Source organism: Fusarium subglutinans (genome assembly GCF_013396075.1).
Source record: "Fusarium subglutinans strain NRRL 66333 chromosome Unknown NRRL66333_c0000050, whole genome shotgun sequence".
Classification (NCBI taxonomy): Eukaryota; Fungi; Ascomycota; class Sordariomycetes; order Hypocreales; family Nectriaceae; genus Fusarium; species Fusarium subglutinans.
Window position 1 is genome coordinate 117,382 of NW_023502113.1, and position 23,950 is coordinate 141,331.

General features: G+C 48.1%; 10 protein-coding genes across 10 annotated transcripts; 5 read left to right on the forward strand and 5 right to left on the reverse strand.

Annotated features, from left to right (window-relative positions):
• Window positions 1–1,336: 1,336 nt before the first annotated feature.
• FSUBG_5200 (NADPH2 dehydrogenase) lies at window positions 1,337–3,043 on the forward strand (the record flags this gene model as incomplete). Its single annotated transcript, XM_036683272.1, has 8 exons — window positions 1,337–1,359; window positions 1,502–1,547; window positions 1,651–1,988; window positions 2,049–2,262; window positions 2,315–2,329; window positions 2,377–2,812; window positions 2,863–2,959; window positions 3,007–3,043. 8 exons carry the CDS (start codon window positions 1,337–1,339, stop codon window positions 3,041–3,043), a joined length of 1,206 nt encoding a protein of 401 aa, XP_036539286.1.
• Window positions 3,044–3,270: 227 nt separating this feature from the next.
• FSUBG_5201 (nadph2 dehydrogenase) lies at window positions 3,271–4,339 on the reverse strand (the record flags this gene model as incomplete). The annotated part of the gene is made up of 2 exons (XM_036683273.1): window positions 3,271–3,310; window positions 3,465–4,339. 2 exons carry the CDS (start codon window positions 4,337–4,339, stop codon window positions 3,271–3,273), a joined length of 915 nt encoding a protein of 304 aa, XP_036539287.1.
• Window positions 4,340–6,444: 2,105 nt separating this feature from the next.
• On the forward strand, window positions 6,445–7,476 carry FSUBG_5202 (uncharacterized protein; the record flags this gene model as incomplete). The annotated part of the gene is made up of 1 exon (XM_036683274.1): window positions 6,445–7,476. The coding sequence occupies one exon, from the start codon at window positions 6,445–6,447 to the stop codon at window positions 7,474–7,476; it is 1,032 nt and encodes a 343-aa protein (XP_036539288.1).
• An 812-nt stretch (window positions 7,477–8,288) lies between these two features.
• Window positions 8,289–9,674, reverse strand: FSUBG_5203 (serine threonine phosphatase PP2A catalytic subunit; the record flags this gene model as incomplete). The annotated part of the gene is made up of 7 exons (XM_036683275.1): window positions 8,289–8,311; window positions 8,363–8,412; window positions 8,462–8,534; window positions 8,589–9,122; window positions 9,175–9,280; window positions 9,338–9,379; window positions 9,528–9,674. 7 exons carry the CDS (start codon window positions 9,672–9,674, stop codon window positions 8,289–8,291), a joined length of 975 nt encoding a protein of 324 aa, XP_036539289.1.
• Window positions 9,675–10,642: 968 nt separating this feature from the next.
• Window positions 10,643–12,774, reverse strand: FSUBG_5204 (exocyst complex component EXO84; the record flags this gene model as incomplete). Its single annotated transcript, XM_036683276.1, has 3 exons — window positions 10,643–10,997; window positions 11,047–12,539; window positions 12,595–12,774. The coding sequence occupies 3 exons, from the start codon at window positions 12,772–12,774 to the stop codon at window positions 10,643–10,645; spliced, it is 2,028 nt and encodes a 675-aa protein (XP_036539290.1).
• Window positions 12,775–13,547: 773 nt separating this feature from the next.
• Window positions 13,548–14,297, forward strand: FSUBG_5205 (mitochondrial import receptor subunit TOM20; the record flags this gene model as incomplete). The annotated part of the gene is made up of 4 exons (XM_036683277.1): window positions 13,548–13,608; window positions 13,723–13,968; window positions 14,025–14,125; window positions 14,181–14,297. The coding sequence occupies 4 exons, from the start codon at window positions 13,548–13,550 to the stop codon at window positions 14,295–14,297; spliced, it is 525 nt and encodes a 174-aa protein (XP_036539291.1).
• Window positions 14,298–14,916: 619 nt separating this feature from the next.
• FSUBG_5206 (Fe-S oxidoreductase) lies at window positions 14,917–17,293 on the reverse strand (the record flags this gene model as incomplete). The annotated part of the gene is made up of 2 exons (XM_036683278.1): window positions 14,917–17,189; window positions 17,242–17,293. 2 exons carry the CDS (start codon window positions 17,291–17,293, stop codon window positions 14,917–14,919), a joined length of 2,325 nt encoding a protein of 774 aa, XP_036539292.1.
• A 407-nt stretch (window positions 17,294–17,700) lies between these two features.
• On the reverse strand, window positions 17,701–19,076 carry FSUBG_5207 (malic acid transport; the record flags this gene model as incomplete). Its single annotated transcript, XM_036683279.1, has 4 exons — window positions 17,701–17,847; window positions 17,896–18,608; window positions 18,656–18,894; window positions 18,946–19,076. The coding sequence occupies 4 exons, from the start codon at window positions 19,074–19,076 to the stop codon at window positions 17,701–17,703; spliced, it is 1,230 nt and encodes a 409-aa protein (XP_036539293.1).
• Window positions 19,077–20,040: 964 nt separating this feature from the next.
• On the forward strand, window positions 20,041–20,820 carry FSUBG_5208 (cysteine dioxygenase; the record flags this gene model as incomplete). Its single annotated transcript, XM_036683280.1, has 3 exons — window positions 20,041–20,331; window positions 20,388–20,640; window positions 20,699–20,820. The coding sequence occupies 3 exons, from the start codon at window positions 20,041–20,043 to the stop codon at window positions 20,818–20,820; spliced, it is 666 nt and encodes a 221-aa protein (XP_036539294.1).
• A 1,665-nt stretch (window positions 20,821–22,485) lies between these two features.
• Window positions 22,486–23,597, forward strand: FSUBG_5209 (arabinase; the record flags this gene model as incomplete). The annotated part of the gene is made up of 3 exons (XM_036683281.1): window positions 22,486–22,780; window positions 22,854–22,950; window positions 23,003–23,597. The coding sequence occupies 3 exons, from the start codon at window positions 22,486–22,488 to the stop codon at window positions 23,595–23,597; spliced, it is 987 nt and encodes a 328-aa protein (XP_036539295.1).
• Between the last annotated feature and the right edge of the window lie 353 nt (window positions 23,598–23,950).

The window sequence follows — 23,950 nt, forward strand, 5'->3', positions numbered from 1 at the left end:
AAATGGTTCAAGAGAAAAGAAACACATCGGATGCAACCCTCTCACCGTTCTGCCGTGCAGCCACTCCAATCTTGACCCGTCAATGTGAACTGTCAGTTCTTGAGCGACTGTCTGAGACGTGCCCCGGCTTAGTAAATAATTTTTACTTTTTTTAGAGATTACATTTTGAACATCTGCTTTGTCACAACTCTGGCCAACTGTTCACGTCGGTAATATATCTCATACACACATTTTTATTGCGGTATTTTAGGGACGAGTGCTTCCCTTTCTATTACCTTGTGTACCTAGCTGGCCCAGTAGCTTTTGTCAACGTCGCATCGCCGCACAGCGTAACATTATAACCTCCTTGTGCCTCTTGCGTTCTCTAGCGGACACCCTGCCAGATGTCATGGATTGTTTCCGTATTAGGAGATTTTCCAGTAATTGCAATGGTAATGCCGATATGCATAAAGTGGGTGTTTTGCATCATGATTGATATTGAAACATACAGCACAATGCCGTTGAGATTGATACTCGGGAAATGTAACAGAATTCTTGGCCCCTGAAGCTCATGATAAATTTCTGACCTTGAAATTTTGAATGCCTCGCAATCCCAACTTTATCCAGTATCGAAGTGTCAGAAGCTATATCTAAGCAAGTACTCCGTATCAGTGGATAATTTTATACATAAAAATGTCGGTACGTTACACATAACAAGCTCGGGTTCCTGCAGATTAATTTCCAGCCCTTGTCTAATCCCTGCTCTCGCTGGAAGCGCGTTTCGCCTGGACAAGGAACATCACGAACCGCTTTATCATGTCACGATGTGACTCTGTTTTCCGCTGCTTTGGGGGAGTATTTGTCGAAACGAGGATGCGCTATCGCTGTCTAAAAGCCACTACCGGTCAAGCGAAGTGAGCTGCTTGGTATTGTGTCGATCAACAAACTGTTATCGGCACACAGAACGGAGTAAAGTACAGGATGAATGTGAGACACGATATGATTGAAAATATTCGTCTTTGGCGAATACACCTGGATCAATGTACTTGATGTCGGTCAATGCTTGCCCGTCCTGACGATTTCTACTTAAGTGGATCGGATTGGTCAAGTGCTTGGACCTGGAGATTAATTGTTAAGGTGAGTTTGACGAGCCAATCGCGTCGTATGTTGCAAGACATCATTGTTAGAGTCGGCAGTCCATTGTCAGTAATTACCTGAGCAGATTCAGATAGTATTCTACGTATCTTTCCCGCAATTTCTCAACAGGATCTACATTGTGTTCTTGGCCCAGATGACAAGAGAATAGGTCTTCCAAGCGTGAATACGGTGAAGAAGCTTGTAATTTGGTTGCTGCAAAATGGCTACCCTAAACACTAATTTGTATGTATCATTATTTTAACTTCATATACCACTCGGTCAGGCACTCGACACTTGTACCGAGACAATTTACAAGCTCTATCAGCAAAGAATCAGAACACATTTGCACGAGAACATACCCGATATCTGCGTATACATCATATAGGCGCAAGTCAACCCAAGCTACGCCGTTTACCGCTGCCGAATTGATAGTATGAGCCGAGGCATATGCGGGACTAGTTTGCATGCATTATTAATACGCGATTACTACCTACTGAGATGTTCGGTCCAAGAATAACTACACAACATCTCTAGGCATACAACATGACACTCAAGGAGACGACAAAGCTTTTCACTCCCGTCAAAGTGGGAAAAGTCGAGCTTCAGCACCGAGTGGTGCTTGCTCCTTTGACACGACGACGTGCAGATGAGACCACAGCGGTCCCGGCGCCCTATGCGGCAGAATATTATGCTCAAAGGGCATCTGCTGGTGGTCTACTCATCTCTGAAGGCACCTTCATCGCTCATGAGGCCGGTGGAATGTCGCGTGTACCTGGTCTCTATTCTCAAGAGCAGATAGCAGCATGGAAGACGATAACGGATGCTGTACATGCCAAAGGAGGGCTTATATTCTGTCAGCTCTGGGCCCTAGGGTAATGACATCGACATCTAATATGCGTTTATTGAGGCTGGATACTGACCGTGACCTGTAGCCGAGTTGCGAACCTGAGGATTGTTCCTCATGTCTGGAGCGCCGGTTCTGTGCCCTTCGATGCGAAGGGTACTGGGTCGGCTGAGCCGCCCGCTAACTTCACAGTGATGACTGAATCTGATATCGATAGATTCGTGGGACATTACCGACAAGCTGCTCTCAATGCCATCGAGGCAGGCTTTGACGGAGTTGAAATTCATGGAGCAAATGGATATGTGAGTCCCTCAGGCTACAAAGCGATGTTCGCGCAGCTAACTTTCCCTATAGCTTATTGACCAATTCGTGAGTTCAATACTCTCTCCCGAAAACCGCCACTGAAACCTTTATAGCTGCAAACCAACAGTAATAACCGCACGGATTCGTACGGAGGTACTCTCGAAAATCGTTTCCGCTTTCCATTGAATGTCCTCAACGCTGTCTGCGAGGCCATCGGCCCTGATCGCGTTGGAATTCGCATGAGCCCCTTTTCGAGATTTCAAGGCATGCGTGAGACCGAACCTCTTGCTGTCTTCGCCCCATGGGCTGAAGCCATCATCAAAGCCCAGCCATCTCTGGCATTCATCCATGCAGTTGAACCTAGGATCGCAGGAGGAAGTGATTCTCCTGACAAAATCTTGGAAGAGAACGAAAATCTCACTCCCATTCGGAAAATTGTTGGCAGTTCAGAGATCAAGTTCATTGTTGCAGGAGGTTATACACCTGAAACTGCAGTTATGCATGCAGCTCAGACTGATGACCTTGTAGCTTTTGGACGTTTCTTCATTCGTAAGTTAGATGATCAAATTTCCCCCAAAAATGTACTGAACTAGCAACAGCAAACCCCGATCTACCAGCCCGAATTCAGAATGGCTGGCCGCTGACGAAGTATGATCGTTCGCTATTCTACACGCCGGATGAACACGGCTACACCGAGTAAGTTTGAGTCCTCGCTGACTGAATTTGCTGACCATACCATGCAGCTATCCAGCTTACAAGCCGGATGCATCAAGACTTTGACGCGGGATGGTGGAAACCCGCCAGGACGATTGACGTTGCTGGGCTCCAAAACTGAGCACAAAATAGACCTGGAATATGATTAGAGTCTTAGAAGAGCATGTACCCGTGTGTTGATTACGCACAAGTGTACCTCGATCAAACTGTTTAGCCAGCTCAGATGTCAATTATCATGAATTAGTTCTCGTTGGGTTTGCTGCACATCAGATGCCTGTTCTGGCTCCTTTTTGCTAGTGGCGGTGGACTCGCTTGAGCTGAGGACCATAGAAACTTGATATGCCAATAGTGTACGTGGAATCGACGTTTGCTTGAAAGGCCTACTCATGCAATCAGTTAGAAGTCCTTTACTGTGATGTATCACGAGGCACTTTAGAGCCATGGACACCCCAGAATAAAACACCTGTAGGAAAGGGGAATAACTTACACAGTCATACCATGTTCGCTGTCGAGTTGCTGTTCATCTCCAGGCAGAAGCTCGACGAGAACGTTGTTGGGGGTGTGATATGATGCCAACCCCATTCTTGCCATTGCTGCCCCCTCATCAGCAATGACATTGCCTATGGCTTTGCCCCGTGGGACCCAGTGCAACTCGACCATTGCTCCAACTTCTCGAAGTCCATCTATCATGACACAGACTTTCTCTATTGTTCGTTTTCTGATCCCCTTTTTGGTGTTAGGATTGCTGACTTGTGCATTTCCGTGAGGTTCAGTGGTAACCATGGGTCTATTCGTCACCCTTAGGAGATTCAAGGCGGATTGACTGTCGGTGAAAACTTCGACGGATCGTAAAGGATTGACGTTTTCATTCTGCATTTTGGTGACTTGCACCGCATAATCCAGCGCAAGACAAATAGCCTCAAGTTCTGCAACCTCCGTAGAAGTGCCGCGTCCTTTTGCAGTAACGCGAACCCAGTTAGAGCCAGTTAGAAATGCCATGGAAAAGCCAGAAGAGTTCTTCGTGTTCGAAGCATCGGCCCAGATAACCAATCGAGAGCCATCGCTGGACACACCAGCGACACTTTGAGCTCTCGTCACAGCCACCGCAGTAGATTCGACAAAGATACTGGTCAACGGCCCAAGCTGATGGCACGAGCTGCTAATCTTGAGCTTCTTCTTTTTTGGCCTCGTGATCCTTTTCTTGCGTACTAGTAGCTCAGTAGTAGTCGTAGGTGTTGCAATCCTAGATGGCGGCTCCTCATTCCATGCCTCGCACGCTGCAAGCCATGATCTCTTTGACCTATCGAGGAGGTCCTGGACCTTTTCATAAAGGTTCAAAATGGTGTCTGGGACGTAGGGCATTTTGTTTGCCTGAAGGAAGCGGCAGCGCGATGAGTGATGACGAGGATGGAAGGATGATGCAAGATGAAAGGATAAACAACAAATGGAAGCATAAGGTGGAGAGGAGATGAGTAAGGATGCGGCAGTGCCTAAAAGCCTCTGAATCAGAGAGGCAGTGCGTGAGAATGTTTCAAGTTACTGGCAAGTGCCTCTCAGTGGCAGAAAAAGGATAAAAATGTCAACGGCGTTAGGCGTCACCCACACGCAGTCTGAAGACTGGATGCTACGACTTGCGAGAAAATTAAAAGAGGGATGAGAGATAAGGGCAAAGATGTAAGAGACGAGAGCTTGAAGCGCGGGCGAGTTATATAATGCTAGACGGGCAAAGACCTGAATGTGATAAAAGCCTATTTAGTTTACCTGCTACTGTACAGCGCCTATCAGTCGAGTTAAACAAAACGGTGGGAGATGTGATTCTCATGTATACTACTGAGGTAGATAGCTACTAGACTTATTACTGCTAGAATACCTTGCCTTAAATTTCTGCGTATAGCCCGGCATATGCAAACAAAAATAGAGTATACCTAGGAACCAGCACAAACCGACTCAATGAGGCTTCGATAGTAGTTAGGTACCTAAGTTAAGAAGGCTAGAAGAAGACCAAGAAAATAAATACCTAATCTAATTCTCCTCAACGTCCTGGCCTCCTAACTGAGTGTCTTGAGAACGTAGGTCATCAAGTTCATCCGTAACTACAGTTTTGAGGAGAGGACGTCGGGTGTAATTTTCAGTCCCTAGTTTTTCATTTCAATGCGGCAGCTGTATAAGGTACAGAACTGATTCGTGGGACTCGTAGGATACCTAACTAAACACGAAAGTTGGTCAAGGTAGCTAGATCTGAGGTTCCTATGATCGCCACAGCTGACCATCATAGCTCCAGAACTTAGTCTTCGAAGATGCAGCGGAGGCGACGTACGGATGCCTCAGTGTTTACAAGACATAAAATACTCCTGGAGGGAGCGGAAGGTTGTAATATAAGGCATCTCGTCATGAAATGATGGCAGTACGTACCCTGTAACACCCATGTCGCTTTTCTTCTTGATACCAGTCAGGGGTTTCGTCAATGTTCCCAAATTGCCATGTACCTTCGCCAACAATAGTTGATCTCGCTGGCCCTCCAGCTGGAAGTTGAACTTGGGGATGGGGGGCGATAGGGCTGAAGCAGGGGCCTGGGTAACATAGAAAAGCTTGGCGCGTTTGGCTTCGGACGATGAAACCCTATTATCGTATTGCCATCAGATAAGGTTGAGATTCATTCACGTTACTTATATATAGGTACATACATACACTGATGCTGGCCCTAGACGAATATGAGTTGATAGAACATGAAAAACTTCCGGAGCTCAGAAAGGCTACTGCATACCTATCTCCAGTTCTAACCATGCACGATTCTTTGAGGGACGGTGTTAATATCACAAAACCCCGATCGATGACACCTCCAGTCTCACCAACCAGAACGATAAAAGCATGCATTAAATGGCTTATCTATTGAGAGGTGATATTGGATAAGAGGTAAATAGAGTCTATTTTGCCTGGAGGGAAAAAAAGCTAATGTGTTATTTTTACCGAGTCGCCTTGAGCTATCTCACCGAATGGCGAGAAAGTTGATGGTTTCAAATCAATCAATGAATCAGAATATCCAAAACCCACCCTCGGTCTAGTCTACCTAGTGTGAAATATTTCTTAGTTTCAGCCTTAAGTGTAAGTTCACCAATCATATCCTTTTCGCTCCTCTCGCGCTCAAGTCAACCTCCGACATGCCGTCTAAAACATTGCCCAAAGAGGAAACGGGGCAACTGCGATCTGCCGCTCCATCTGCTGATTCGGGGTGCCGATGACCGATACCGAGTGTCTGGTTCAGTGTTGCTGAAGAAAGAGCATTCCCAAAGGGGTACGTATATAGACTACATCCTCCCGTTTGTGAGATGATTTGTTTCCAACTTGATCAAGGTGCTCTTACGTCCATCATTTTGAGCTTCCCGTTCTGACAACAGGGTACATTCGATTGGTTCAACACCTGCTGCTCTTATAGGTCATCGACATAAACACAGCATTTCTCCATCAAGATGTCAGGCGAGACACCTCCCCAAGGGCCTCCCTATCTCCCCAGGACAGCTGGTCTCGGCGGCAGACCTACGCCCAGCGTCGACGATCCCATCAGTGCTGTTATGTTGGCTTTCTTCGTCGGCGGTGCCATCCTCAACATGACTATCTTTCAGCTGAACAAAAAGCGATCCCACAAATTCGTCCTCAGCGGTTTGCTTTTCGGCTTTTGCATGGCCCGTATCACCGCGAACGTGTTGAGAATCGCATGGGCTTCGAACCCGCGTGACACTAGTCTTGCTATCGCTGCCCAGGTGTTTGCAAACGCAGGCGTTGTGCTCTTGTTCGTTGTGAATCTGATCTTTGCCCAGCGCATCTTGAGGGCATATCATCCACAAATTGGATGGAGCAGACCTGCTTCGTTGGGTTTCAAGTTCTTGTACTTTTCCATCCTTGCAAGTCTTGTTATGCTTATTGCAGCTGTGGTGTATAACTTCTACACCTTGAACCCACATACGAAGCAGCAGCTTCGCGACGTTCAACTCACTGGCAGCACGTTTCTCGCCATTCTCGCTTTTCTTCCATTGCCCATTGTTGGAGCGTGCTTCGTTATCCCCCGAAGAGCACCAATGGACAAATTCGGACAAGGGCGCATGCGGACAAAAATCCAGCTTCTTATCTTCACAACTACGCTGCTCTCTCTCGGTGCTGCTTTCAGGACTGGAGTATCCTTCAAGCTGCGGCCTGCGAACGATCCAGCTTGGTATCACAGCAAAGCATGTTACTACTGCTTCAACTACGTCATCGAGATCATCGTCGTCTTTTCCTACGCTCTCTCACGATTCGATCGACGCTTCCACATTCCCGACGGCAGCAATGCCCCCGGTGATTACTCTGGTCGCAATACAAAGACCCAAGAGCGTATGTACCGTGTTAATACTGAAGAGGAAGTCTTTGGCGATGACGAGCGACCGCGAACAGCTGAGCAGCGCCAACAGCAGCAGCAAAACTGGGAGGCAGGTCTAAAGGAAGAGGTCAAGGAAGAGACCGTTTGATGTCAACCACCGTGTTACACGGCTGTACTGTTTGTAATAGCCAATTGCGGGCGTACAAAGAATGGATATGGATTCTGTGCGACGGTCTTCGCCCCTCGACACAAGCTCTTCTGTGCAAGATATTATGGAGAGGGGGGGTGGCGTGTGCATCACAAGACATGGAAAAGTCTGATATATCTTTGAACATCATGACTGATCCTGGACGAGTGTTATGTAGTACCCAGAGTCAGCTTTGTTAGAGATTAGTCTAGACATATTAATGTAGTCGAGATAATTCAACTTGTGGAAATTCTTGGTCAGAAAATACTGGTTCATTTCAACATATCAACATAAAGCATCCAAGTGATGGCCGTCATTTGCTACCATCACTTCCTTCGTGCGAGGCCTCAGGAGGGGAGTATTATTCACTAATGACGTGAGGAAATCGGCTCTTCAATCGCTTCACTGCTCATATCATGAGGACAGACAGACAATTTTTGGTCATGCATGCGTGTTTCTTTCTCTTACAGCGCGTAACTCAAATATGCGTATCTAAGCAGCCATGAGGTGGGCGCCGCAATCAAGTCTACCAACCCTTCCCTGCACGTACCTCCAAAGTTACGGTCGTTTTGCAACATTCGGAAGCTCTCCATTGGCAAAGATGTAATATTCGTGCAATCCATGCTCCATGAAGTTCTGTTTTCGTTCGAGGAATTCGTCGTGGAATCGTACACGGTCGAGCTGCAAAGGACTTAAGGCTGGCGTGGATACCCCAGGCATGGCACTTCGACATTTGACTCGAGCTTTGTAGAACGTGGGTATACGTAACGAGACTAGAGGAAGTAGTCCGGAGTCCCTAGTCATAGTGTTAGTTGAGTCCTTGTAACTGTTTGTGGGTGACACATACGCCTTGAGACCATAGGCTCGCCAGCTCTGGGGCATGGATCAAATTGCAAGCTGGTTGTGGTCAGTTCGTGTATTTGACTTTGAGAGTGGATCGACTCACAAGGTGTACTTCAGGTGCTCATCAATCTCCATGATAGCAGCTTGGTTACCGCATCGGTAGCAGTAGTTGGGTGCTGTAGTGATGTTAATGCTGTACAGAAGCGTTGCGTCTCGCGTGCTGAGCGTACCTGAGAAAATAGTAACAACATTTCGGTCTTGAGACCAGTTGTAACCCTCCATAACAAGCTGATGGGCGCGAGCAATCAAGGTCAAGCCATTGTTGTGGTTGAAAGCTTCTGAAATGTCCTGTCCGAATGTGTACCCCGCACCTCGAGGAGAGATTCCCCAGCCGCATCGGTCGTCAGGGTCTGACCAGAGAAGATCACACATGGGACCCTCGTGAGGAACTTCCTGAATACGATCAAGAGCTCGGATGTTATCCAGAGTATCAATGCTTGGGGAGAGGCCGCCATGAAGACAGAAGATTTGGTTGTCGATCAGGGCAGTGAGGGGGAGGTAGTCAAAGAGGTCGGTAAAATACTTCCAGACATTAGCGTTTCCATATTTACGGAGGCATTCGTCGTAGAAACCGTAGACCTGAGTGATCTGACGGGACTCGTGGTTTCCTCGGAGGATTGTGATTCGTTGAGGGTATCGGATCTTGAGGGCGACAAGAAGGGTGACTGTCTCAACAGAGTAGTAGCCTCGGTCAACGTAGTCACCTATGGGGAGTAAGTATCGACTTCGTGAGGCTGAAAGATGATTGAAGCGTACCCATGAATAGGTAGTTGGTATCGGGGTTAGGACCGCCAATCTTGAAGAGCTCCATCAAGTCGTGGAATTGACCGTGGATATCACCACAGACGGTAACGGGACATTTCTGGCGATTTGGTGTCAGCTCAAGCACTTAGCTTGCCAGCGCATGTTGTCAACGTACCACTGGCTGCACGTTCGACTCTTCCTGTAGAACTTCTCGTGCCTACAAGACATATTAGCATTTGGTTGCATCACGCGAGAAGCCGAACTAGTTGAGTATGATGCACGCTTAGTCTGATCGCGACTTGATCATTGAATGCACCATGTATCAGACCAAGCTCTCCATCCCGTCGAATTGACAGCCTCCTCACCTTATCGCACAGTCTCTGAACGTCAGCTTCGGCCAGCTGCTTGCAAGACATCAAGCTCTCGATCCAGCCGTCGAGGGTGGGGATCGTAGTAGGCTCGAAGTTGAGCACGGGTGAAGCTTCAGCGGGTGCTCGCCCAACATCCTCCATATTGGTATCCATGGCTTAGCGGTGTCGGGTCGGTTATTGATGTGTTGATTAACGGGAGTGAGGTTGAAATGACGTTGATGCGGTCTGAATCGCGAGAAGTCAGGTGGGGCACGCCGCACGAGGCACAAAGGCGGCGGTCGTCAGGGGAGGAGAAAAGGGAAACAAGGGAGATGAGATAATCAGCAGCTGCCGATACCAGCAGCAGCAGTTCCTGTCGCTAAATCGTTCTATCGCCGTTAAAAAAGGAGTATGCGGAAAAAAGGCGCAGGATGGCGAGGACGCGCGAAGCTCGTTAGTGAAAGAATTTTTGGTGGGTGTTGTTAGGTGATGGATGATGATGGGGAGCGAAAGGAGGAGGGAGGGATGGATGATGTTGGTGGTTGCCAACCAGCCCAGCCCAGCCCAGCCCAGGTCCAGGCGCGGACAGCCTAGCACTCCAGCACGCCAAGCTGGGGCACCGCCAGCGCAGTGCCAGTCTAGCCAGTGTTTGCCCCTTCCACTACCAGCCTTGGCTTTGCATACCATAGGTAGCGCCTCATGTGGCGTCATGTAATCTCCATATGTATGTACCAAGATTTCAACAGAGAATTCTATAGGACGATTGGGTGACAAGAGTTCATCGCGATCTCATTTAAGTATAGTATTTTGATTTTCTGAGATGCGGCACTTCAATACTGAACCGCGGTGGCCATAAAGTCAAGGTACCTTGGCTGCAGCCCAAAGCTTGTCTAAGTAAGGTACCTAAGAACGGGTGTGGCTTGATATCTCTCTCCAATAACAACTACCTTAACATCACTTGGGCCACATCTGATCATAACTAGCTTCATTTCTTCGATAATTGTTACAATGGCCCTCCAATTCCAGCCTGGGTATTGCCATACGAGTAATATGTGACGCTGACAAGGTAGCCAAAGGGTTACTGACACCAACCAATTCATCCACCTCAACCAACACCTTAAACCTTTTGTTCATGACAAACCCAGTCCGACGGAAGCCTCCTTTTCCACACGCTCATAGTTTGACAAGTTCTTCCCGACCAAGTTCTCAAAGTCGAGGCCGACTTCCGATAACAGTTTAGAATGCTCCTTCGCCCTCTCCAGACACTGGGTCCAAACCTGCCCCCCAGGCTCCGTACTACTAAGTTGGCGTGCCAGGATGACGTTGAACGCATCTACTTCCTCCTTGGCCCATTTAACACATACACTCATCATGGGCGGCGGAAAGCAAGATTGGAAACACTGCACCGTGTTATGGATAACCATAAAGTAGACAAACGAGAGCTCCCAGATGTATAAATGCAAATCTCCTTGAAAGATACATTGTCTGATAACACGTTAGCTTGTCGTCTCATATAATTCACACCATTACTCACCTGGCTCGTTTATGTATAGTGCCACTTCTCGCCGCTAGGTACGATTCTCGAGCGCAATCTTCAAATCCAAGTCTCGTCAACCAGCTGACATTACGCCTTGTCTTTGTATTGTTATCGTGCGTCAGTTCGAGCTCATGAACAATCATGTCCGCCAGTTTAGCACATCGTTCGCCAACCTTGAAGTTGATAAAGTCCTGAGCAATGGCATGGTTTTTCAGCCCGCGAGCGATCGCCTTGAGCTTCTCGACACGAGCTACAGCGTCTTCGAATCGTTGCATCGCAATGTCAATGTCGAGGTCATCCATCTCGCTCTCAACCCAGCGCAAATTCTGCTGTTTGCCGTCAACTTCAATGAGCATATCCTTGATGTCTGACAGCGTGGCTAGAAGCTCCGTCTTTTGAAGAAGACCGGGATCGCGAGAGGCGAAGTAGTTGATCGTTTCACGCGCCTTGTTGTTGGCTTCCATCTCCGATCGAAGGCCCTTGCGAAGCTGTTCTATAGCCTTGCGCACATTGAGAAGTAGTTGCTTCTTCTCAGGGTCTTGGGGTTTCTCCGTCCGATAGATGAAAGATTCCTGACCAACACCCCGGACCATGATAGCATCTGCAAGCTTATTGCGTCCACTACTCGAAGATTCTCCGGTGCTTGACATGTCCACCACTTCAACATCTAATAGTGGCCAACAACGGTCGGCCACCAGCTTCATCATCGGCCCTCGAGCGTCTGAACCCGGCGCATCTGCTTTTCGCTTCTTACGCGATGCGATGAGGAGGTGATCATTAAGCAGAAAGATCTGCATCGCTCGGCGCGACTTGTATGTGGCATTATCAAGCTCAATCCAAGGCCCTGCGTCTTGGACAACATGACGTCCCGCCGCATTAGGGAGAAATTTTTGCGATCCTTCCACGCCTTTGAATAGAGCCTGCATTTGTGAGTTCCACATGGCGCTTCTGTCGGCAATAGAGGTGCGCCTATCTCTTCTGCTGCTGAGACCAGGGGCGCTTACGAGATCCCCCGGCATTGACTCATCATTCTTGGCAGCGGCAGCTCTCATAGCTGTCGTGTTGACTTTGAGCTCTGACATGAAATTCTTGAGATTCCTCATCTCGCTCTTTAGCTTTTCCGCTTCCTTGCTGATTTTGATAAACTGTGTCCTGTTTTGCATAACGCTCTGCTGTAGATCCATTCCCACACGCGTCTTAACTTTTCGCAACGAATCTTCGAATTCGCGGATTTGGTCTTCGGTTGCATCGCTCAGGGCAGCCTGGACGTATCGGTCTGGCTTCAACTTCGGATCTCGCAGACCCTTAATATCGACAACTGGAGCAACTCCAGGCCCCGCACGCGAGGGAGGCTTTCTGATAGCGGCAGCAGTCGGAGGTTCGTAATTGCCAAGCGAGGGCATCTGCGGCATTGGAGGTGCGGCGCCATTGGGGCCTGAGGGTGGTTGATTAAATCGAGTCGAGTACCGTCGTTTCACAAGATCCGAGGTCTATTGGACGATGTGAGCATAGCGACACTGGAAACAGCCTTTCAATGAGACTTACCTTTCCACCAGCCATCGGGGGAGGACGCGGGCGAGGACGAGCTTGGCCAGGGTCGCCTGGAGGGGGCGGTCTGTTTGTATCATCTTGAGCAATCGGACCTGAGATCTGGCGAGGAGCACTGATAGTTGGCCTCTTCTTTCTCTTGCCGCTGCGGAGGGATATCTTATTGCGATCCTCCATCTTGGGCAAGTGTTGTAAGTACAATGGCGACTCGACAGCTTCGAACTTGGTAAGAAGAAAAACAGTAAAGAGCTGGATTCATAAAGAAGTAGGATAATGTGAGTGGTGTCTTGAGCGAGGTCTATCTTGTCTGGCTTTTTGCGCCAGCCGACAGGTGGTCTATTCCATGAGCTGTACGTGTAATCGTCAGGCCTCTTCAGTGAAGCAGCTACCTTCGGAATGGAAGTCCAGTGCATCAGGAGGTGGGGTACGTACCGAACAACCCAGCCTCAGCCGGTTACGTGGGTTTCATTGACAGCATTGATGAGACAGACCTTGTCCAAAGGACTCTATAGTAGGTAAGGTTTCTCGTAAACAAACGGAGAAGAAAGAAATGCTTTTACATAGAGGAGAGAAGCTATTAGAATGATTGCTTTTACTTGATTACTCTCACAATCACCTATCGTTTCTGATTCTGAAGATCCAGCTTTCTGCCCAGCTTCGAACCTCGGACCCAAATAGGCTTAGCGCCACATCATGTGCTTGCTCCGGTTCTAAAAAATTGGTTTATCGCGACGACTAAAGCTTGCCGCTCCCGACGCTCAAACAGAGAATAAACCCGACCTCGAGTATTGACGACATAATATCTTCCGTCTCTTGGTCGCCGACGTCGCCAAGTAACATCTCGAGCCCCGGTCTTACTCGCTGCAATTGATACCGTGGGAATATATCCGGTCTTTTGCTTATTACGATCCAAGCTATAAACCTCCTCACCTACATCATCAATCTCCAAAATGGTGCAGCCCACCACTCTCGTAACGGCATCCGTTGCTACCGCCGCCGCCGCCATTGTCGGTAAGACTGCGCCATTCATTCTGCTTCATGAGATTGCTTTTTTCAATGCAGTCAATCAGTCGCAGACCATCGAAGCTCGGTGCACAATGGCTAACGAAAATACCCTCTGATCAGGTTACGCCATCTACTTTGACTACCAACGTCGAAACCAGGCCGAGTTCCGCCGAAACTTGAGGAGGAACGAGCGCAAGCAGGCCCGCGTCGCAAAGGAGGAGGCAGAGGCTTCTACCCAGCAACAACGTCAGAGCATTCGCATCAGAGTGGAGGAGGCCAAGGAGGAGGGGTTCCCTACTGGTGTTGAGGAGCGGGAGGCTTTCTTCAACGAGCAGGTCATGGCAGGAGAGATGCTCAGCCAAGATCGTAGGAAACACTCTGGTCTAAATACCACTAGTAACTTGCTGACTCTTGTTCTGCAGCTTCTAAGACTCTTGAGTCTGCTTTGGCCTTCTACAAGGGTCTCAAGGTCTACCCTGCTCCTGGTGACCTGATCCGAATTTACGACAGCACTGTTCCCAAGGTATGATGGCGAGCACGAACCTTAAAGTCAAGTTGTTTCGCTAACACCTGTGCAGCCCATATTAGACATCTTGGCTGAGATGATCGCATACGACTCATCTCTCGACATCAGAGCGCCCGCCGCTCCCGCAGGCATCAATCTCTCTGACATTCCTAACGTTGGTCTCGATTAAAGAGGGATGTCATCTGTCCGAGTTTCCTCTCCGCTCCTGGCACATATATACCCAGACGTTGGAAATGCTCTTGAATTTTAACACCCTTTCCCCAAAACCTGTACCATGGAAAGTCTAAACAACAGGCTTTCACAAAGAAATGTCTAATGGAGACCTGACGGCCTTCAATGTACCATAGTTCCGCTCTTCCAGCTTCCATAGAGCTTTGTGTAAACAAATGTACGTTGAAACGAATAGGTTTATGAACAACAATTGCTTGCCGCATTTCAGAAGCACAATGCCTCATGAGGACGCCAACTATTGGGGAAAGGAACCCACAGGAGCTTCCCAAGATATATGATCATCCAAGACCGTCCGTGATAAACAAGCTCGATATATGCCTTGTTGTGGCCTGTGACGTAATATGGCAACGGGGATGTCAATTGGAGGAACATAGTGGCTACCTAGTATGGTATTTTGTTTGCCGAATTACAAGCAGAATGGCCAAAGAGATCTTGTACTAACATGCGATTATGGATTGTCACCCAGGGCATCAGCCTGTGGTAGACAAATGAGTGCAAGAGACGTGGTAGATGAATGGCTTAATTATCTTATTTTTCTTTCCTCTGCTGATGGACTACTAAGCCTCAATCTTCCGTCCCTTCCTATCCACTCTTTCATCCTCAGGGTTAAACCCACCGTTACCCCAATTTGCCCATTCTGGAGTTGGAGTTGCGTCCATATAATCCTCGGGGGTCCAACCACCTTCATCAGGAGGCCCCCTCGATTCGAGCAACTCAAAGAACTTCTTGTAATCGATCAAAGTGTGCCACTTTCCATCGACGTAGAACCTCTCGCTAGCCAATAAGATACAACAGCTGTGGGCGTGCTCGGCAGCGATGCCGTACTTGAGTCCCTTTTCCTTCAACCTCTTCTCTAGCGCCTTAACAAAGTCGCAGACTTCCCAGTAAAAGGGGACATTGGACATGCTCAATCCAGCATTGGAAGATGTCGATGTGCCACAGTATGTGACACCCTTGACCTCAACAAAACAGGGCAGACCTTGCTCCACAAGCCTTGCGTAACCCTCAGCTTCTTCCTCGACGTTGAAACCCTTGACGAGTGTCAACCGGAAGACAGTACGATGGTGGAAGCGCTTCTCGCGAAGAATATCAAGACATCGGTTGAATCGCTCCCAGAAGTCTCGATGGAGAGGTCTGTCAATCTTCCGTAATGACTCCTTATCAGCTGCATCAATTGATACATAAAGTTGAGTCACAACCTTGAGAGCAGCCAACTGATCAGGATGCTGAGCATTACATACGAGGAACGAGGAGATACGCTCGGCGTGCAGCATACCAAGGAACTCGTTGATATAGGGGTAAAAGATTGGCTCTCCAACAAGTGACAAGGCGCAGTGCTTGATCTGCATAGCTTCGGCAAATCGCTCCGCTCGCACACCAGGAACACCGCGCAACATCTTGATTTTTTGATAATGGTTTTTTTTGACTCCTTCAAAGATCAATTCAGGAGGATCAACGACCCAACGCCATGTTGTTCCAACAGGATTTGTGCCGTGACGCCAACAGAAAACGCATTTATTCGAGCAAGACAGTGAAGGGGTCGTTTCCATGCATAAGTGGCTCTTGATTCCGTAGAAAGAGTACTTATAACATGAGCCTCTGCCGCGGAGAGCCGACTTTGTCCACCGACAAGTCTTGACTCCGGAATGAGATCCCACGATTGCATAACCTTGTTTGGTGAGAGCTTTGTATGTTGGCGATTCCTTTGCAACCATTTCTTTGGGACCTTGGGGGACTGCCTTCTTTGTGGAGGAACCATAAGTAGTGAAATCAACAGCGAGAGGTGCTTTTTGAGTCGTCGAACCGTCATCCTTTTTGATCATGCGTCCCAGGTCCTCAACATCATCCAGATCTCTTGAACTCTTCGACTTCTTCTTGGGTTCTTCGTCGTCAAAGACAACTTCGCCATCATCTTCGTCCTCTGCGATGTCTTCAACATCGCTTTCCTCGGCTGCTCCGCTACCAGGAACTCCTTCGCCCAAGCTTCCAGTACGTGCGACATGCTCAATGACCTCTCGCACACCCTTACTCCATTCTTGTAGGCGTTCTTCGTGATCACTTTTCATGTCACCCATTCCAACTGGGTACGCTCTCTTTCTAGCAGTAAGCTTAGCCATCCACTTATCGACTTCCATAGCCTGAAAACAGAAACCGTCCACCTCCGTAGGCCAGTTTTCACTGTCGCCGAAACCGAATACCGAATAACCTAGAATACCTGACAGAGGAGCGGTATCCACTCGGAAGTCATGATGGGTTTCTTGGAGGTGCTCAAGGAATGTGTCGTTGATGGTGTCGATGTTGTAGCTAGGAATCAGGAACAGGTAGAAGAGATCGGCGTCACCGTGGCCCTTGTACGGCGCAAGGAAATAATCATCGAAATCAATTTCGGTGAGGTCTCGAAGTTCAGGCTTGAGAAATTGGCGACCGGATAGCTTGGACAACTCATCGAGCTTTCCACAGAAATCCGCAATATACGCCTCGGCAATCTTGGCTGTCTTGGTTGTAATGGAGGAGAAAAAGACCAAAGGTGCGACAGGTCGGGTAGTATCCTTCTCCTCTTCCTTGTTCTTCGATGGCTTCCTCGCTATTCCACCCTTGATCCTTCGAGGGCCCTGAGACCTAACATTCTTTTTCTCTTCGACTGGCTCGATGGTGGGGGTCTTTTCTTCGACGACAACCTTGGGCTCGGCAGGCTCATCGTAAACCTTCTTAAATGCAACTATTTCCGTCTTTTGACCATTGATATGGAAGTATGTTCGAATCGCGACAAGGATAACACAGAGGGTTAGGAGAATTGGAGTTCGGTGAAGATGCCAGACATCGACCAGATCTGTAAGAGTCAGCGGCCAGATTTGTGACCATGGGAAAGCGACGAGACTCACCATCGACAAAGGAGTCGAGCCGCGAAGGCGACGAGTAATTTGCCCAGTCCATTGTGATAATCTGCCAACTGCCCGACTATCCCTTGGAATTTGCGATGGGAATAATATGGGAAGAGCAAACACACAAATAATTGAAGAGACATCTGGGGAAAAGCAGTGTTGCCCCGCCCTCTAGAATCGAGAATTTTAGTGGAGCTTTGCGCTATCGTCACGCATCACCAATGGAGGGGCAGCGATTAGATAGCAGCTTACACTGTATGATCTGGAGCAGAATGGCCAGGTCTCGAGAAGTCAAAAGCAGCCTGAGCAGATAAAATAAAGATACGATACAACTATTTTGCTCTATATGTAATGGCGTCGGAATTCCGGGCAAGCAAGTCGTAAATTAAGTCCCCACCCCCTGTTTATCAATTTATTGTACATGGCCAAGCTGTTAGATGCAAGACAGGCTAAAGTCGCCTAGACTCTTCTGTCTGAACCTGCAGCTTGAGACTTGTCACGAAGATCCTTCAAGCAAGGTGCGTGAAACATTTCGCCTGTGATAGCAAGTTTGGCGGTTCGAGTCGCAACCACAATCCATAGCAATATGACAGAGAGGGCTATCATCTATCCTCGTGTTAGTAACTCATAAGTAAAGCTTGTTCAGTTCCTTACCGCCGTGGAAACTTTGAAGTATTCGCTATCAAGGTTTTCTGCTAACAAGTTTGAGCAGGTTGCCAATACACCGAGTGGGAAAGTAAATCCCCAAAAGCCAATACTGAATGACGGGGGTTTTGTAGCAATGCTGATGAGGGCGAAAGCCAGCCATACCAGAGCAAAACCGTACATGATGAGGGCGAGGAATACTCCAAGGACATAGAGTATCTCACCAGCTCGAACCGCAACATCACCGAAAGCATTGGTCTTCGGGAGCACCTGCATAGCAACTTTGCCAAGTTGCTGAATGCCGAAAGCTCCCTGACCAAGCGGTCCTATTGGGAGAAAAGACGAGGTTATCACCTCCTTCGGAGGAAGTGAGTGAATGGTCAGCCGATGGAAGTATAACGCTAAAACACAGGCCGAGAACAACTCGCCGATGCCCCAGAGAACATATGAGGCCACCAGAGTTGTAAGCGCATGGTGGTGATTGGGAAGAGCCTCTGCGACGATTCCTCCAGTAGCAGCCGCAACCACTGCTGGGACGATGGGTAACAGGAGTGCAGCAGTTATGTTTTCGAGGCCAGGACGATGGCGGTGCATGACGATGAAGGGCATCGTGATGCAGGTGGCAACGGAGAGCCAAACGTCAACCCACCAGAATGCCCACGCTAGATATATTACCCATTCTCCCCATGGCTGTAAGCAGAACACCATCATGTTGATGATAGCTATCAAAACGTCAGCACTCACCTAGCCTAAGGAATGTGTTACTCACTTGCGAAGGCCATGGGCATGCATCCTAGGAACAGACTCTGGCCAGCATGGGCCAGCATCGCCGACCAAATCTCTGGGTACAAAGCATAACGTGCAATGCTTATACCGAGGAAGACGGTAAACATAACAACATTAAGCGCGAAGAAAATGTAAGAGATATACTGAAGCCATATTGCCTGGTAAGGAAAGTTATGAAGCAATATGGCAACGATGCCTGTACCCATACAAACGGCGAACCATCTGTTGACGCTGTTAGTGGTCAACCCTTGTCAAAATGGATAAATGACTTACGATGGTGTGAAATTGCGTACAAGTCTCCTCCAGCCAATATTCTCCTTACACGGCAGAGTCGACTCGCAAGGCTTAGGAACAGAGCCGCTACATACCGCGCCGCTCGGAGTTGAAGTGGTACATTCAGACATATTGCCGGCTCTTGAGGATTCAAGGGTGTCTGATGTTACGTGAGCTGCTGATCGCTGGATGTGACAATGCAAAGCTAAAGTTTCCGGCTCACAGGCCAATCAGAATGGAGGGTAGATCGCTAGAGCCGCTAATATGGCACAAATCTGAGAACCCAATATGATGTAGATTGCAATTCAATGTCTTAATCAGAAGGAAATAAGTTTCAACATGGGAATAAGCTGAGAAGGAAAATCGTTTTTATTGCTTTCTAGACCTTGACGAAGCCGGTACAGCCGTGGCGATGATGGATTTGTTCATACCTAGTCACCGAGAACCGCTAATCCCGCCCAGATGAATTCCAAGCTGCCAAATGACTAAAGTCAAATGGGTCCACATGTGGCTCAAGTCGGCGATAGCGGGTGTCGCAATATTGCGAATTTGAGTCCCCGAGAAAAAAAGAAGTATTAGTTTGCACATAAACCGGCTTGTCGAGAAGTCCCCATGAGCACTTCGCTCGTGTCTAATTGCGATTTCCCTCGTCACGTCTCCAGACTCGTAATAAGTGACCTCTTTGTTATACAGACAAAGCGGTATCTTAGTACCTAGCTCGTATCCAGCAAGGTACCTCAGGTACGTTGTTGGATTCTCGGGGGTTTGTTAGCGTTGTTGCATCCAACCAGAATCTTTGAATCGGTTCACAGGACCAGCGCTGCTGTGTCGTTCGCCGACTGAACCTATCTGTGCCGCCACAAGATATGATGTCGGTTGCAATCTACGACCCACAGCAAGATGTCGGTGACACTATCTGCCGGCTTGTCAGTACCGGATCTGACCGATAGGAATAAGGAAGGGGATGGCCATGCAGTGTCGACCCCGCCCCTTATTCCAGAGCCTTTGTTGTCCTCTTCTCAGATACCATATATTCAAGAGGCAGAATATCAATATCATCATAAACAACCAAGCATCATTGACAGCATAGCAATCATGGCCATCGGTATCTTCACCAAGCCCTCTGCACTCGGCGTCAGCCACAGCACAATCCCCAACGTGGGTCCCTGCCAGCAAAATCGTTTTGACGAACTCGTGGTGCGACTAAAGGATGCCCTTGGTCCATCATCGGGCCTGACTTCTGATGATGTTGATGTTGACTTCCTTCAACAACTGATGGAAGGATATGATGGCTCCGACAACATGTGGAAGCCCTATGCCTTCGGTGATCGCAGTAGGGGATATACCCGTAATCTCGTTGACGAGGGTAATGGCAAGAGTAATTTGGTAAGCTTGCTAGAGTCAACTTTGACCCTTTCCAACCGTGACTAACTCCTTGCTAGCTTGTTCTCGTATGGTCTCCTGGAAAGGGGTCCCCTATCCACGACCACGGCAACGCCCACTGCCTGATGAAGATTCTGAAGGGCAACCTCACCGAGACTCGATACGCATTTCCGAACGAAGATGAACAAGACAAACCAATGAACATCATTGGGGAAAGGACATATACAGAAAACTCCGTCGCATATATGGCAGACGAACTAGGTCTGCATCGTGTATCCAACAGGGGTAGCGACTTTGCTGTATCCCTCCACTGTAGGCAATCCCCTTAATCCACGACACTTGTCCCAGAAACTAACCTGCAACTTTGCAGTGTACACTCCCCCCAACGTAGCTAAAAAAGGATGCCATATCTTTGACGAGAAGACAGGGCGGAAAAGCCATGTACCAGGTTGTCACTACTACTCGGCTTATGGGCGGCTGCTGAAGGAGTAGTTGACGAAGGGACGGCCGTGGTAACCACGAACTGATGAGATATGACCTTGTTGTAATTAGCGCCGCAAGTATTGAGAGCTCTCCTTTAATTCGAATTGCTCAGATTGTTTTTGATGGTAGATAATGGGAGTGGAGGTTGGACAGAGGATGATCTCAGTATAGCAAGTATGCACTTCATATTAGCATAGAATGGACCAATTTGATCAAATAAGACCCGCATTCTACACGAAGACGTGCGAAGAGTGAATAATGAGGTGAAAGAGGAGAATCGACTGACTGCTGCTCGTCGTCTTCTTCATCCCTCATCGCCGTTAAGCACGCAATCCAAGCTTTGCCCAAAATGGGAATGGGTGCGATGGGCACTGTGATACACTGTATTTGCAATCGACCGACCCGGCCGATAACCGTCGATGATGATAATAGAAGTGAAGACAATATAACAAAAGAAAAAATTGATAAACTATATGCACTTGGTTTTAAATGATGCGGTAAACAGCGACATGTTCTTGCTGCCTTGCTAAGATAAAGAAGCCGTTTTGCCTACGCCGATAACCGAGTCTCAAGCGTGACTCCATCGCGAATTGTATCAGTAGATCCCTACTACCTACTACCTACAGCTACCTGCTCCGCTCCTTAAATGACTGACTTCTTACCGTTGAATTAGGCGGAAGAATTGAGTCAGGTACTCGGCGAGCGTCTGAGATCATCTGGATCATCCAAAACCTACCTAAATATGAGCATCAGGATCAAGAACCCGAGTGCCACTCGCCTCACGCTTCCAATAGCAGGCTGATTGTGTGAGTTGCTTGGCCAATTACAAGGTGTCTCTGGGGCTCCAATTGTATTTTAGTAGTCTTATTAGAGAGGCTATGCTTTCATCCTTCAGTTGCTTTTGTTATTGGCAGCCCGCTATTCGTCCCTTCAAGCTCATGGCTTCTGATGCCCTTCGGAGAACTGCGATATGCTCTAAGTCTACGGAAAGTAGCGATGTTGTATGTTTAAAACCGCAGCACCTGAATAATATATTTGACTTGAGATCGAGTTGTCTGTTCAGTTCGCTGTTGTTTGTTTTAAGCCTCTAGTAGTGGAGGTTGAGCAATTGTAATCTCACCATTTAGTATCGATCATCAAAGCCTCATGCTGTCGCCCGACTCGAGCGCCAGTACATCAATAGGAGCTGCCTAACTCGTCTTAATCATAGAACTTCCCCAGCTTGCGATGTTTCTCCATGGGGTTTTAAGCTTATTGAAAATCGCATCTTCACCCCCTCATTCATTTATGCGCCGCCTGTTCACTGGAGCGCTTCAACAACTAAGCTACATGGGTTATGAGCCGGGACCAAAAGATCGACACTGGAAACAATGGCTTCCCGTCCTCTACCCGAGGCATAATTGAGAGGTGAATATGATTTGTACGGATCGATCGAATACGCGGATGGCCTGCATAAGGTTGGCTATTGGACTGATCACAGCCATCGGGACTTGTGCAGGGGACCTCTGAGATGCGAAGGCTCGTCCCTGCTACGCATGAACAAATTATATAAAGACAATTAATTACCTTTGTATACTGATGATATGGGCGGCAAGATATAAGACCTGTCCTGACTTATAATAGGTCGAACATATTGAATTTGAACCCTACTCATCGTCTCAAGACACATCCAATATGCGTGTCATTACGCTCCTCGCAACGGCACTCTCAGCATCTTCTTTTGTTGAAGCCATTCCTGCCGACCGTCCAAGATCCGCGAACAGCAAATATGTCGGCTACCTCATCTCTACCTTTAGTGATCCGACCCCTCAAGTTCAATGGCACCTGTCAGACGGCAACTCGGCTTCGAGCTTTAACTTCCTCAACGGAGGAAAGCCTGTCTTGACCTCAAATGTTGGTACCAAAGGTGTTAGGGACATCTTTCTCACGACCAATACTGCCAGATCCGAGTACTTTACCATCGCCACTGGTAGGTTACTGAAACATTCTCAGTAGGCACATTACTAACAGGCTATGTTAAGATCTGGACATTAACGCCCCAGGTTTCTCATGGGATCTTGTCACACGTAATGGAAGTCGGGGTCTTGTTGTTTGGTCTTCGAAAGACCTCGTCAATTGGTCCAAGCCTTCACTCAGAATGTAAGATACAAGATGCTTGGTTCGCATGTGACATCTCGCTAATTCTGAATAGTGTAGAGTCAGACACAGCTGGCATGGCCTGGGCACCTTCTGTGGTCTGGGATGATCCTACAAACCAGTACTATGTCTTCTGGGCAGCCAGACACTATGCAGCTTCTGACACGGAACATAAAGGCACCGCAACTCTCGATCGCATTCGCTATGCTACTACCAAAGACTTCAAGACTTTCAGCGCACCGAAGGATTACCATGCCCCTGAGGATACTGGCCTCATCGATCAGGAGTTTCTGTACCTAGGCAAACCGGGGCATTTCGCACGTTTCCTCAAGAACGAGACCATTAACAAAGTGTATCAGGAGACCACAACGACCGGTCTTTTCGGAACTTGGACCCGTGTTCCAGGCTACGTCCGACCCGAATCCCCCCTTGAAGGCCCAGGTGCATTTGCTGATCTTCGCACACCTGGACTATACCATCTTCTGCTCGATGATTACACTCAGTATATCCCTTTCCAAACTTCCAATATTCTTTCTCCGGACTGGGAGAAGTCAGACTTTCCCAACTTTCCCAAAGGGTTGAAGCATGGCTCCGTGACACCCCTTACCAAGAAGGAGTACGACGCTGTTGCTGCTAAACTCGGCAAATAAACACCTTCATCGGCTAATCGAGATTGCTGCAATCCAAAGTAACAGTGGACGATCTCGTTCATCATGTCGTCTTGTAAATTTGACAGAGCAGAGTACCAGACAAGAGCACCCAGACTGGAGCGGGTTGTCAAATAGAGATAATATGTATTCATGCGAGAAAATTCAATGTCAATCTCTATTTACGTAACAACATGAACCCATATCTACTGCTTCCCCATCTGTCTTGCTCTTAGTTCACTCTTTGCAGTCTCCTGATAACAGCAAACTAAACTGCTGCACAGTACATCCTCCGCTATCTCTTTATCTTGTCGAAACAAATAGATAGGTTCTAAAGTAACTCGTACGATGTGGAT